The sequence below is a fragment of the Xiphophorus maculatus genome, chromosome 6, assembly GCF_002775205.1.
Source record: "Xiphophorus maculatus strain JP 163 A chromosome 6, X_maculatus-5.0-male, whole genome shotgun sequence".
In the NCBI taxonomy this organism is placed as follows: domain Eukaryota; kingdom Metazoa; phylum Chordata; class Actinopteri; order Cyprinodontiformes; family Poeciliidae; genus Xiphophorus; species Xiphophorus maculatus.
This window is the reverse complement of record NC_036448.1, coordinates 10,654,487-10,667,140: the sequence shown is the minus strand read 5'-3', so window position 1 is coordinate 10,667,140 and position 12,654 is coordinate 10,654,487. Positions and strand designations below refer to the sequence as shown.

At 38.2% G+C, this 12,654-nt stretch overlaps 1 protein-coding gene across 7 annotated transcripts in view; it reads right to left on the bottom strand.

Moving 5' to 3' along the window:
* Positions 1-871: 871 nt before the first annotated feature.
* LOC102237248 (SPRY domain-containing SOCS box protein 4-like) overlaps positions 872-12,654 on the bottom strand; it is a 78,636-nt gene continuing 66,853 nt past the window's right edge. For all 7 annotated transcript variants that reach the window (XM_023336021.1, XM_023336022.1, XM_023336025.1 and 4 more), the window contains one exon: positions 872-2,175. In XM_023336021.1, the coding sequence (XP_023191789.1) occupies positions 2,048-2,175 (128 nt within the window). In that variant the 3' untranslated portion in view covers positions 872-2,047. The remainder of the gene's footprint in view (positions 2,176-12,654) is intronic.

Sequence of the window (12,654 nt, the reverse complement as noted above, 5' to 3'; positions counted from 1 at the left end):
TACAGCGGGGCGCTACAAACAACAGCCATGCAGGCACAGGTTACACGGCCTGCAGACGCACCTCTATGACCGATGGCTTCCACCGAAATACCTTTGGTTGTGATTTGAAATTGTTGTAAATGGATTAGTGTCACGTGAGGAATGATTTTCAAAGAAACTAAATACTAGCGTAACTAAAACAAAAGGCAAATTTCTTCTAACTGACTGAGAAATGAAGCCCCTTTCAGACGTTTCTGAAGGTAAAGTTGTGATAGAAAAGTCAAATTTACCTCAACACTTGGATCTTCTGTCTTATTTTATAGTATTTCTCCCACAGCTGCGTAGTGTGGTATTGTGAATTAAATTCAGTGAATAGATTATTTTTTCTTACTATTTTTTTTCATAAGTTAACCGTTATGAAAACGCCACTGGATAACAGGTAAGTGATCTGAGGGTGATAGTAAATCATTTGATTTAGCTTAAAAAACATCACAATTACTTCTATAAAATAGAAGCAATCGTTTGAACTGTGCCTAAGTTTTATTCAGTAACTTAGAGATTACTTAGTTATGCACTGACAGGGTGCTAAAAAAATGCCTTTGTGTTTGTGTTGTGCATGAATGCATTTAAAAAACATATTTTTGAAAACTGTGGACTTAATGTTTTTCACATGACGCTGTTTATGTGAAGTGTACGCTCTGTGAAAAAAGAAACTTGGACAAAGAGTTGTTTTAGATGGTTGGTTAGATAAAACACATTTATCTAACCAACAAGCACAGAAGGTAATTAAACTGAGGTAAATAGGCTGCAAAGACCTATTTATCACATTTAAATTATTGATTCTATCGATGATTATTGATTCTATGTTGCATTGTGTTTCTGTGTTTGTAATGATGTAAAGCACTTTGAAATGCCTTGCTGCTGAAATGTGCTATACAAATAAAATTTGATTGATTGATTGATTTAAAGACCTTAAAGACGATGATCTATATAATTTTAAAGATGGACTTAAGTAAAGTTAAAAAAAAAAGAAGACGAATGCTTATGTGGGGAACTATGAACATGTTTTATTTTAGTTTTAACCCGTAATAGCCGAACTTAGGTCAGGTACTTTCTAAGGTAAACTTTTCACAATACTGCAAATTAACCATCATATTTGTTTAATATAAAAATATTTAATATATCAATCAGAAATTCAATAAAAACTAATTAAAGAGTTGCCAATTGTGAGAAAGTTCTGGTTTTATAATTTAATGCCTCATGCTAAGGAGTTGATTAAGAATGTTTTAATTTATAGTGTTAAAAAGAAGGATTAAGAAGAGTTCGATCAAAAGCATTAAATGTCTGAAAAGGGCTTCATTTTCTTCAGATAAGGATGTATTGTGTGGATCTGTACACACACCTCCCAGATGTGTGCTGATGTAATCTGTCTGCAGTGTGAGCTGATGGGCAGACCTGGGGTCAGTCACATAAATACATCAGTGCTAAAAATCCTTTTGGACATTTCTGATTCTGCTGCCGGCCACCTGTGCCAGTGTGGATTATGAACAGACATCAGCTGCAATGATATGGTCAGTGAGTGTATGTCAGAAAGGCCTCCATGGATGGGATTAGTGTGCTTACTTTCTCCTGTTTTTTTTTTCTTTTTATTATTCTAACCACTAGATGGCGATGTTTGCTTTTGCCACCTAACAGCGCTGTGCCATCAGAGGATGGGCTTTCAGTCTGGATGAAAGAGACACTGATGTGACGCTGTCATCAATAATTTATTTCAAGTCTAAAACCAAAAAAAGCAGCCTAAAATAAAATAAAAAAAGAAAGAAGAAGAAGCTGGTGTGGTCCAATTGTTGGAAAGCCTGAATTTCCTCTCCTCCCCCCCAGTTCATCTGCCTTCGTCCTTATCCGTCCTTGTACGGATTCATGAGAGTTGCGGTGCTCCAGTGTGGACGTTCTTCAATCAATCATCCCCTCTGTGCGACCTCAAGTTCACCTTTTCATCGTCCATCTGCAGACTCTCTGGTGGCCTGCTCTGTGTCCTTGTTGTCCCAGTTGGATCTGCCGGTGTCAGTCACTGGTACTGGAGGTAATTTTTGAGGGACTGGGGCAGAGGGAGGCTCTCAATTTCCTTGAGCCGTTCTCGACCCAACGCCAGGCGGGCCGCACGTCGACACAGGTCCATGAGCGGCAGGGGCTCAGCTGAGGAGAGCGGAGAACAAAACGGGTTAGAGAAGCTACGTCAAATTGTCTTTTCAAACATCTACAGCGCACCTTTATACTTGCTGAGTGAATGAAAGACCAACACAGTGGCTCTATAATTATTTACATGCATTACTTAATGACACATGGTGCTAATGACTCCTGAGCTTATGCGCAACTGGATCATTAGTGCGCCACACTGAAAATAAAAGCAGACCAATGTTGTTTTTTTTCCCCCCTCAGATGATCACTGCCATTTCAGAGGAATTGTTAATGAGGTAACAGATGCTACAGGCTGCAGCACAACATTAACAGAGGAGACAGGATGCTGCATCATGAAAAACTGGCTGAAATATGGTCCAGTATGCAGATACCTATAAAAATGATTCACTTCCTGTGAAGGATTTTATACTTTGTCACAGTCAGAGAGTAAATAATATTTTTTCGGGACCAACGCAAGTAGTAGATTATGGTAAAGTGGAAGGAAATGGTCAAAGTTCTGAAAATATTTAAAGTGTAAACCCAAGATCAACTTTGTTTTTGCTGAAGAACCATCTACATTGGCTATTTAGAGCTCTATCTTTATTTTTCAGTGCAAATTTTGACATTTTCAAAAACCTGAAGATAAAAAAAAAAAGCACAGCTGGGGGAAACATCCTTCAAAAATCTCGCAGTTGTAACTGTGGCAAAAGGTAGCAGCACAAAAATATTTACTCCAAGACGTTGAACACTGGATTGCAAAATTGGATTGTGTTGGTCTATCATGTGAAATCAAATAAATAAACTCTGATTCTAATGTGACACAATTAGAAATGAGAAAAAGCTCTAGGATTTGAATATTTTTGTAAAGTGTTATACTGACGGACCTACAAATGGCTATATTTGATGAACATTTATGATGTAAATAAGTGGAAACCAGATGCAAACCATATTGCAAATCTGACGACCTTTTAAAGCTTTTGTTTGTTTCTTGGCCACTTAAGGTGGTTAAAGGTCTAAACTAGATTTTAAGAGCTAAAAAAATAGTTTTGCTAATAATCATTTGAATTCAGAAATGTGAGACCGGAATATAGTTACTTAAAAAGGATTCACTGATTTGTATCAAAAATAAAAACTACAAAGAAACCACCTCACCATGTTAGGATGATATGCGAACATTTGTAATGCTTATGAAAAGAGAAACCAGTCATAGAAACAATCACTGTTTATGTCTAAACTGTAAACATGTTTAGTTCAACAGCTTTGTGGGATTTACTTGAAACCAGACTAACGTGGTTATTCTGCATTGCTTCTCTTTCTCAGCCCCATATTTGTTTACAGAGTTGAAAGAAAAAAGGAAAATAAAAAGGAGACAGTGTGTGGATCTCCTCTGAGAGGACATCTGTGTCTTACAAACTCAAAGCCCGCTTTAAAAAGGAGGCTGGAGCAGAGACAGCCCATCAGTCCCTGCCGCTCTCATTGAGGACACGCACACGGTGCCATCACCTGTTGTAACTCCGGACGTCCTCTACCGCCTGCCCCTCAAGCTGCAGCGCTCTCTGCATGCATGTGTTCAAGGTTAAACCCACAGGATAAAAGACAGCCCACCCTCCACACACTCACACATTCAGAGTCACGACACATAATCCACCCATCATGAACGTGTGTCCTTGCACTGCCACTGCCACATTAAAGCCCACCAACACTCAGAAAAGGCACAACTCCCCGACTTGTGGACAGTCAGTAGTTTTTGTCTACTTTACCCTCTGTTTGACGAGGCTTTCATCCAGGAAACCACATTTAAATCAAAACTATAGACGACGCTACTGATAAATAAAAGATCTGGTACTGTGGCCATGTGTGGTATGTTCAATTTCGTTCACGATGGGAACACAGTCAAATTGTTTTTGCTGAAACAACTGCCTTGAGAGTAAAAAGTATTTCATCGCACTAACGAGAAAATGCAAAAAAAAAAAAATCTTTCATCTGAAAAAGTGCAAGATCTTAGCATTTTATACTTGATAGTTTTTAAAGAAACACAAACAGCAAAGCACGGTCATTCTTATACACAAAGTAAAAAGCAACCACCTGATTTTATCCAGCTTTGAAATAAAATCCCAACACAAATCTTTCACTATATTTCAGAGCGTTACTGTTTATTTACTAAAAGTATGGAAATAAAGAGCAGCATTTTTTTAATGTTTTTTTTTCTGTCGATATAATAGAGAAATATGCATCTGCTACTAATTTTTTAAACAAATATTGATAGAAAATGATCCATCAGTTTGGAAATCAACCCGACCAAAGCTGCAGTTTTGGAGAAGCTCAATGCCGAAATCTATAAATCACATTTTTAAGCTCACTCCAATCCTTACATTTGCCTGTTTATCAACTGATGGACAAATGTTCACTTGCTGACTAACATGCCTCACACCCACCACCAGGCGATATGACGCCTGGTGGTGGGTGTGAGGTAGTAAACGCAGCTGTCGGTGGTCATAATCTTATGCCTGATTTGTGCAGGTTTCAGGATGTGACAGGACCTGATGCGTTAAGTTTGGTCTAAAATACACGCCAGCATGCTTCACATAAAGCTGAATTATAATGCTTTATAAGGGTTACTTCACGCAACAAGAGCAGCATGCAGTGGATTTTGCTGTGTTCTCCTTCTGAAAGCTGATGAAGAACAAAGCAGACTCCAAATAGACCAGAGATGCTAAGCTGGCTTTAGTGCCTTGCTGGCCAGAGACCAGCGAGGAACAGAGTGTTTACGGACACCTGCTCGTGATTAATGCCCCTTTTTGTTCCAACAGGGTAACATAAGCAGATAATTAGCTTCGCGTAAAAGTATCTCTTCACAAACAAGCTATACAGATGACTGAATCCAAACCAAATATACTGAAAAAAAATAAAATAAAAATTAATCGTTGCAACAAAACTCGTTGAAAACTGACAAAGACAGATGAATGTTAGGGATACAGTTTCTGCAAGGCTTATTTGAGTTCAGGCATAAGTGGCTAATTACCTCTTTTGGAGAAAGAAAAGCCAATTTCTTGTCCTGATTTGTAGCTGGAAGCCCCTGTGTGAGTGCAGGAGACTTATTAAACTGCAGTAGACTGGAGCTGGGAACTTCCATTTGCAGAAGAGACGCTACAACAATTTTTTAATCACAGAGAGCTAACTGCAAGAGTATTTGTATGTGTGCAGGTGTGTGTGTGTGTGTGTGTGTGTGCACTTGTCAAAAGAAGCAATTTAACAGCAAATCCAATTAATTTGAGTGTGCTTGGAGGCTCTTTCGCATAGTGTCTGTTATGGAGAGGCGGTCTAAACAGACAGCAGTGTGGCTGCTATCAGGAGGGAGCCAGTGTCTTCTGTGTATATGTCTCCTGCTTTTTACTCTCTCTCTCTGGAGAAAACACTGAAAATTTAAAAATATTACCAGAGAGAAGTAGACTGAAAATGAAAAGATTCACAAGCTGTAACTCCCACCTCCTTAAATAGAAACTTAAAACTTAAAATCAAAAGAGCTAAAGAAGTTTGAGACTTTTCAGGTTTACCTTCAGAGATTTCATTTAATGTACCTCATTTAATGACTGTGGAGACCCTAAGGTTTCCTAGCGTAACTTTTGTATCATTTAAATATTATTTGTCCGCTAAACATTGTGTAATTTGAAGTTTAAGAGATTTACAGCCTATTTATTACCCTTCTTCATTAGATATACACCAGATCTGATACACAGGAGAAGTGTCAGATTGTGATTGTGAATATAATCAAACGTTTTACACTTAACCTGCTCCGACCAGTGATTGGCTAGCTGGAAACTAAAAATGTTATCTGTTTTTAACTATGCATTGCTCTATCAATGGCAAACTGAATAAAAGCTCTTCATTAATCATCAGCTGCCTTCAGATGTTCATAATGGCCTTGTATTGCACGATAACTCTAATTTGCTGGGCTTAATTGCTTCCACAGAACCAAATCTCACTTAATGAATCTGATTCCATCGTGTTTGATTCTATAAGTTTATCCTTAAGTGAGAAAAGGTAATAAAGCGCAAAACTGTGGATCATCAGCCACTGGGTAGTTTGAATCTGCATCATTACGCTTTCAGAGTGGAAGGGCTTCATATCGCAGTACGGCCAGTAGTTCAGACAAAGACAGTCATGCAGTTTCCAATACATTAAGCAAGCTTCTATTTATGATGCTAAACTAATTGCTAAACTAGTTTAGTCAGAGTTTAATCGTTTCATAATAGAAATTTTCAAGGAACAGGTAAACATTTATAATTTTTTTAGTTGGACTAATATACAAGAAAGTAGTAAAGTACTTTACTATTGCAAGTAAAAAGAAGAGAGGAAGGAAAACATTTCTGTCCTTTTTGGGGGGTTTTCAGATTCTCCCTGTTGTTGAGAATGTTAAGAATCAAACCAACAACTTGTTTGTTTGTTTACCATCCTCAACCTCTCAAAAGGAATCCCTTCAAACTTGAGAGACATCAGGGTGAATTCTGGGAGAGTCGGCCCGTCGTAACGAGGAACTTCTGCTCTGATCGCGCATCTTTCTATGAATATGAACCGAGACCCCTGATCTGCTGCAGCGGGAACAACGAGTCATATGGGAAGGCAATGTGACACGACGCCTGTAATGAGATGCAGTACAGAGTGGTGAAGAGCCCGATTTATAGACTGTGGAAAATGATAATGGGAGTGAGGGCAAAAAATGGCAAGAGCAGCATCTCTTTTTACTGATGGATGTAAAAACTAACCTGAGGGGAACACCAGAAGAGAAATAAAAGCGGCATAGGTATAAGTTTAGAGGGGAGAAAAAAAAAGTTCAGAGAAAGAAGAAAGGCTTTTTTATATATAATCATTATATAATTTTCTATTATTATATAATTTTTATGTATAATTATTTATATTTAAATAATACTGCAGTTCTGTGTGTAGGTAGATGATCGTAGATCCTCACATTAAACCTGACTGGAATGAAACAAGAATTGTAAAACAGTTCCTTTAGACTTTTAAAGTATGACTACTTACTATTTTACATACTGCTGCTATGAGCTAGATAGGGTTAGAGATATAGAGAGAAGGTTGAATTATTTTCCATTCAACCATGAGGTTTGTCAGGAAATGGGACAGACATCTTGCAAAAGGTAACAAATTAATGGAAGCATCAGTAGAAACATAAATAAATAAATAAAAAATCTACAGATTGAAATGCATCCCTGCCATCACCCTAATATTTAGCTCAAATCTGCTTTCTGACTGAGCCACTCCAAGACAACAATATTGGATGTTAGTCCAAAGAAATAAATAAAAGGATTACTTTAAGGCTAAAACTGCAAGGGGTATTAATAATTTTGAACTTGAATGTACTGTATGTTCTCTATCCCCAGTGTTGCAGAGCTCTTGTTGCTGACATTCCTGAATAAACAGAAAAGGCTACCAAAATAGTGACGCCACTGTAATGTTTGATACTTCACATTTCTTATCATTCTCACTCTTTCGTCAAGAAAATAAATGAGGCGGCGTCGGTGGAGGATATATATCTCTACTCAAGATGGCTACACCAACAAGGTATGAAGGGATAAAATGTTATTTTCCATTTAACTCGACCAACAGGGAAATTAGAAAAGTTAAGCTATGATTCTAACTTGCCTTCGTAAGCTATTCGACAACTTTCTGTTTGTGCTGAGTTAGGAATATGACTGCAGTTCAAACTATAAAGTTTAACAGAGACGAGTTGTGGGAGATGCAGACTTATTCAGCCCCAAATCTATTAAAACAGCACTCTGTTTTTTAATAGAGTCTGTTACATGTATCATAGCTCAGTTTTAGAAAGATCCAACATCGTTCATACATGACACATCATTAGTAATCATTCATACTGAAAACATAATCCTGCAAACCAAATAGAACAAAATAAAGCAAAATGTCTGTAGTAAATAAGAGCAAGATGTTATGATCTCATGTTGGAATTAGCCTCAAATTTGAATTTCTGAAACAAATGCCTGCAAAGTCTATGTAAATGAGTCTGGATTTAAAAGAGTGCTTGCAGACCACAAGGAGCTGCGGCTGCTGGCTGATTGACAGGAAACATGGTCCCAACAAGAGGCCTGTCAGCCGAAACAATGGAGGGGATTAGAAAACGTCATTGTTAAGGTGGCAAAAGACGCTGGTTTCTCTCAATCAGCTGCGTCTAAAATTTGGAGCCGAAACAAACAAAATGGGAAGGTTGTGGAGGGGAAGCATCCAAGAAGACCGATGGAGACATCAAAGCATCAGGACAGAAAACAAAATTTTAAAATAAAGAAAGAAAAAGGAAGAAAAATATACAGAAACAGGAGTCGGTGTTTGTGAGCAAACTGCAGAAACTCAGCTAAAGAAAATGTAGTTAGAGGTAAACTGATCTCAGCTTTGCAAGCGCCATTGCAGGAGGGCACACTTTAACCAAGCTGTGTCATCTCTCATTCTGCACCAGCCAAAGAAATGCGATATGAAATCACATCGGATATCTTGGGGAAAAAAAGATCTTTTTCCTCTTTACTCTCAAGTCTTCCTCTCTCTTTTCGCTTCCTCTTCATCTCATCTGTAACTCTAAACTTTCATTTTCCACCCATGTGGGTTATTTTTTAGTACTACATAAATAAACCGGGTAGGGACTCCTCCATCAACAAAGCCCCGCTGCTGCTTCTTTTTTACTCTAAAAATCTAGAGCATTAATCACCTGGTATATTTTTTATTTAAAAAATGTGTCCAAGTTGAGAAAAAACACCTCTTTAATCTCTAAATGGCAATAAGGGTCAAAAAAGCACATCTCTATTTAGCTTGATGACAATGCAGGCATTATCCTGTTAGCTATGAAAGTGCTTTCTAAGCCTCAGAGGTTGAAGAATTAACAGGGCCATGTAATCCCTTAATCCTTTAATTAAAGTCAATATTATTTTAAAATGGGGAGAAAACTGCAGTTTTAGGGTTTTCTTATGTTGTGCCAAGTTAGGTACTGACCTTAGTCTGCTTATAAGCTTGTGCATGCAGAAAAGGCTACAGCTAGCAACAGCTCAATAGTCCAAACAGCAAGACACATATCACACCTGTTAACCCAATGTCAGTTCACTGACCCATCGCAGTGTTTTCCAGTTAACAGGAAACATGCACAGAGACAAATATTTGCACAAAAGGAAATCCACAAGTCTCGCAAGTATGATGACAGCTAGCAACGCAGATGTTACAGAGCACAAACAAATGCAAGCTCACGAACACAGGAAATCAAAACAGGAACACTCATCTCAAGAAGGAAACTGAAAACTTCATGAAAATACATAAATATTATTAACATGATTTAGTTGATAAAAAAAATTATCCAACAGCAATCATATAAAGATGTTGCCCAGTCAGAGTAAGTGTGACAGCAATAAATACTAATTGTGTTGCGAAAGATATGGAAAGTCACTTGGCAAAGCTGTTAGTTTTTATCTTTTGTTGCCTGGAAACGGACAATTTTCAGCTCAACTGATCCTAACTGGTTTTTGTTTGATTGGTGCAATCAGTTCACAGTTCCAAATTTCAAAAGTGTGGAAGTCATTACAGACATTTACAGAGGAGCAGCAAAAGCAAATGAGACGGATTAGCAGTGATCATCAACATTTGATGGTGTTATCCAGGACATGTTACCGTGGAGTATTGTCTCTGCTGCTCAGGCGTTGAGCTGTTTTAATTTTCCTTTAGGATGGGTAAAGTATTTTTAATTTGATTGAATATTTCTTTCTGTATTTTAAGAGTAAAGGCTGTTTTGCAGTGACAACGAGCTCTCATAGCATGACAAATTAAACAAAATACTTTGAACACTGTTGATTATAGCACTTATAGTTAAAGTGGTACACTGGCACTAAATCTCCAATCAGTGCATCTCCGAAGTTATTTGGCTGTTTAGCCGTTTATTTAAAACTTTGGGAGGGAACAAGTACTGATGCTTAATTTAACATTTTAATTAGTGGAAGTTGAGATTGTAAACACCCAGAAGTACTGCAGACTTGAAACTTGGCAGGGAATAATGATTTTCTCTTTCCCCTAAAGTTAAAAGTCAGATGTAAATGGTGTTAGAGGGGACTTTCTTCAGTGTGTGTCAACATCAAAGCTTTCTGAAATCCACATTTAAACATCTCTCTGCCTCCATTTGACGCGTACCCTGGGAATCATGAAAAAGATGCAGCAGTTACTCCTCATACATCAATGAGAAAGGCAGAAAAAGATATTTAAACCTCACTTGAAAAATACCCCATCTGAGCCGAGGCAGGGATTAGTCGATGCTGTGTCTTCACTCTTTTGAGCACAGTTCTCTCTTTTTCAGGCGCACCAGGAACTCATCTCTGTCCAACACTGGTGTCCTTCACAGCCACGGTCCACCTTATTCTGAACTGGCTCTGCGTCTTCTTCCGTGCTTCATTATGCAACACCACCAAATGTTTAGCACAGTTACCCTTCAGGAAGCCGCTGTGCAGAACTGATGAAGTAATGGAGGATTTCTCAGAAAATCCTTTTGTACTTAAAGAAGGATGCAGCCACATGACGGGAGGTCTGATGGATGCAAACAAAGACCGTCTCACACAGATTTAAAAGGAGCAATCTTCTCTCAAGTCAAAACTACATATTCAAAATATTTCAACAAAACTAATGGTAGCGCTTAAATCACTTGAGACATTTTTTAAAAATATGACTAATGTCTTAGCGTCCACATTAGTGTCACACCGAAGAGGTGGGCACTGTGGGCAGATCTGGCTACTATAGAGACGAGCGATGGCGGTAATACAAGGCATGGTGGTGTTTCTTTTTAAAGCTCTGTTCTCTCTTTACCATGCAGAATTACTGTAAATCCAATGTGCGCTGTCTCCTCTGGGATGACAGGAGAGGAGATAAGAGAAACAGGAGGAGGCAAGATGTGAAAGAGAGGTGGAAAAATAATGGTGGCGGGAGAGGAGGACGGGCTACGGAGGAGCAGCAAACGGCTGAAACGATGAAGAGGAGAGCGATGTGAAGAGGTCAAGGGAGCAGAGAGGTGGAAGGAGTTAAAGGAAAGCAGAGAGAGTACTAATATCCTTTACTCCACTGGGAGAAGGGGAAAAAGTTATCTAGAAAAATGGCGACTTCAGGAGGAATCTGCTGAAACACAAATCAAAATAGTAATAGTTATTTCTTATGTACTTTGTAGGGAAACTCCTCAGGAAACATTTTGTTTCTTCACATCTAACAGAACACCAAAATGTGAGCAAAAACCAGAAAATACTCTACTCTGATCCAGCCATCAATTCATCGTCTTCTATAAATATCAGGTTACAAAGGAAAAGAAAAGCCAGAGATCTGTCTCCTCTGTGTTCCTCCAGCTAAATCTGGGTGGTTCAAGGCCAGAATGAATATATAGTTCCTCCAGCTGGTTCTGGGTCCATCCCGGGTCTCTTCCTAGTGGGAAGTGTCTGGAAAGTCTCGAATGAGGGAGCGGCCATCATGACCAAATGCTTTCATAAATATTGCCATGTTGAACAAGAAGATGAATGCTGCAGCTAATCGAATTATTATTATTATCTGCTAATCGTTTCTACGTTTGCAAAGATCTTAAAATCAGTTGTTGTCCTCTTTCGCTCTGAGAGAAGTTTGACTCATAGACCCGTTTTCAGGCAACAATAGTCACCCCAGTGTTGCCAATTCAGCAACTTTCTTGCTATATTTAGCAACATTTCAGACAAAAAAATCAGTATTAGCCAAAATCAAAATCAGCAGGTCAGGCTTCTTAAAGATTGGTATAAGGCGATCAACCAGAAAACTGCAATCAGTGCACCCTAGATTTTTTTTATACCTTTTCAGACCTGGAGGAATTTAATAGAATCGACTATAAAAGCTGATTTGAAAAATCAATGTTTAATTAATGTTTAAAAATTGTGTTGTGATTTTCAATTTCTAGAATAAAGTGGATGTGATCAAATGAAATGCAGGATTCGTTTTAAAATGCCATCTAACGTCACTTTTCATAGTGACAAATAGATTGAAGGAAATCAGTATTTTCATAATGAAAATGATGAATATATTCTAGGTTTTCATGGTTAAAAGTAAAGTGTCAATCTAGTGTGAGAATGAAAAGTTTTTTTTACAAATGTCATAGGATTCCACTCTGAACTACAGGAAGCCTAGTTTTAGCATATACTGTATGTGTATATAAACTCTGCAAAAGTGTTTTTTTAAGTCAACGAACAAAGAGTTGGTAAAGACAGAACGAATAAAGGGAAAAAACAAAATACCAGAACGAAAAAATGTTGCTAAAGTCGTGCGAGAGGCCATAAAAAGACAGCTGCGGCTTTACTATAGAAGGTCTTTTAGAAAGAAGACGGGACAATGTCCCCCCACAAACACGTGCACAAACACAGACATAAGCTTTCTCACGTGCACACGTGCAGCAGACGAGCCTCTGCCACCAAACTGACAGACAGACTGAGATAACAAGCCAGC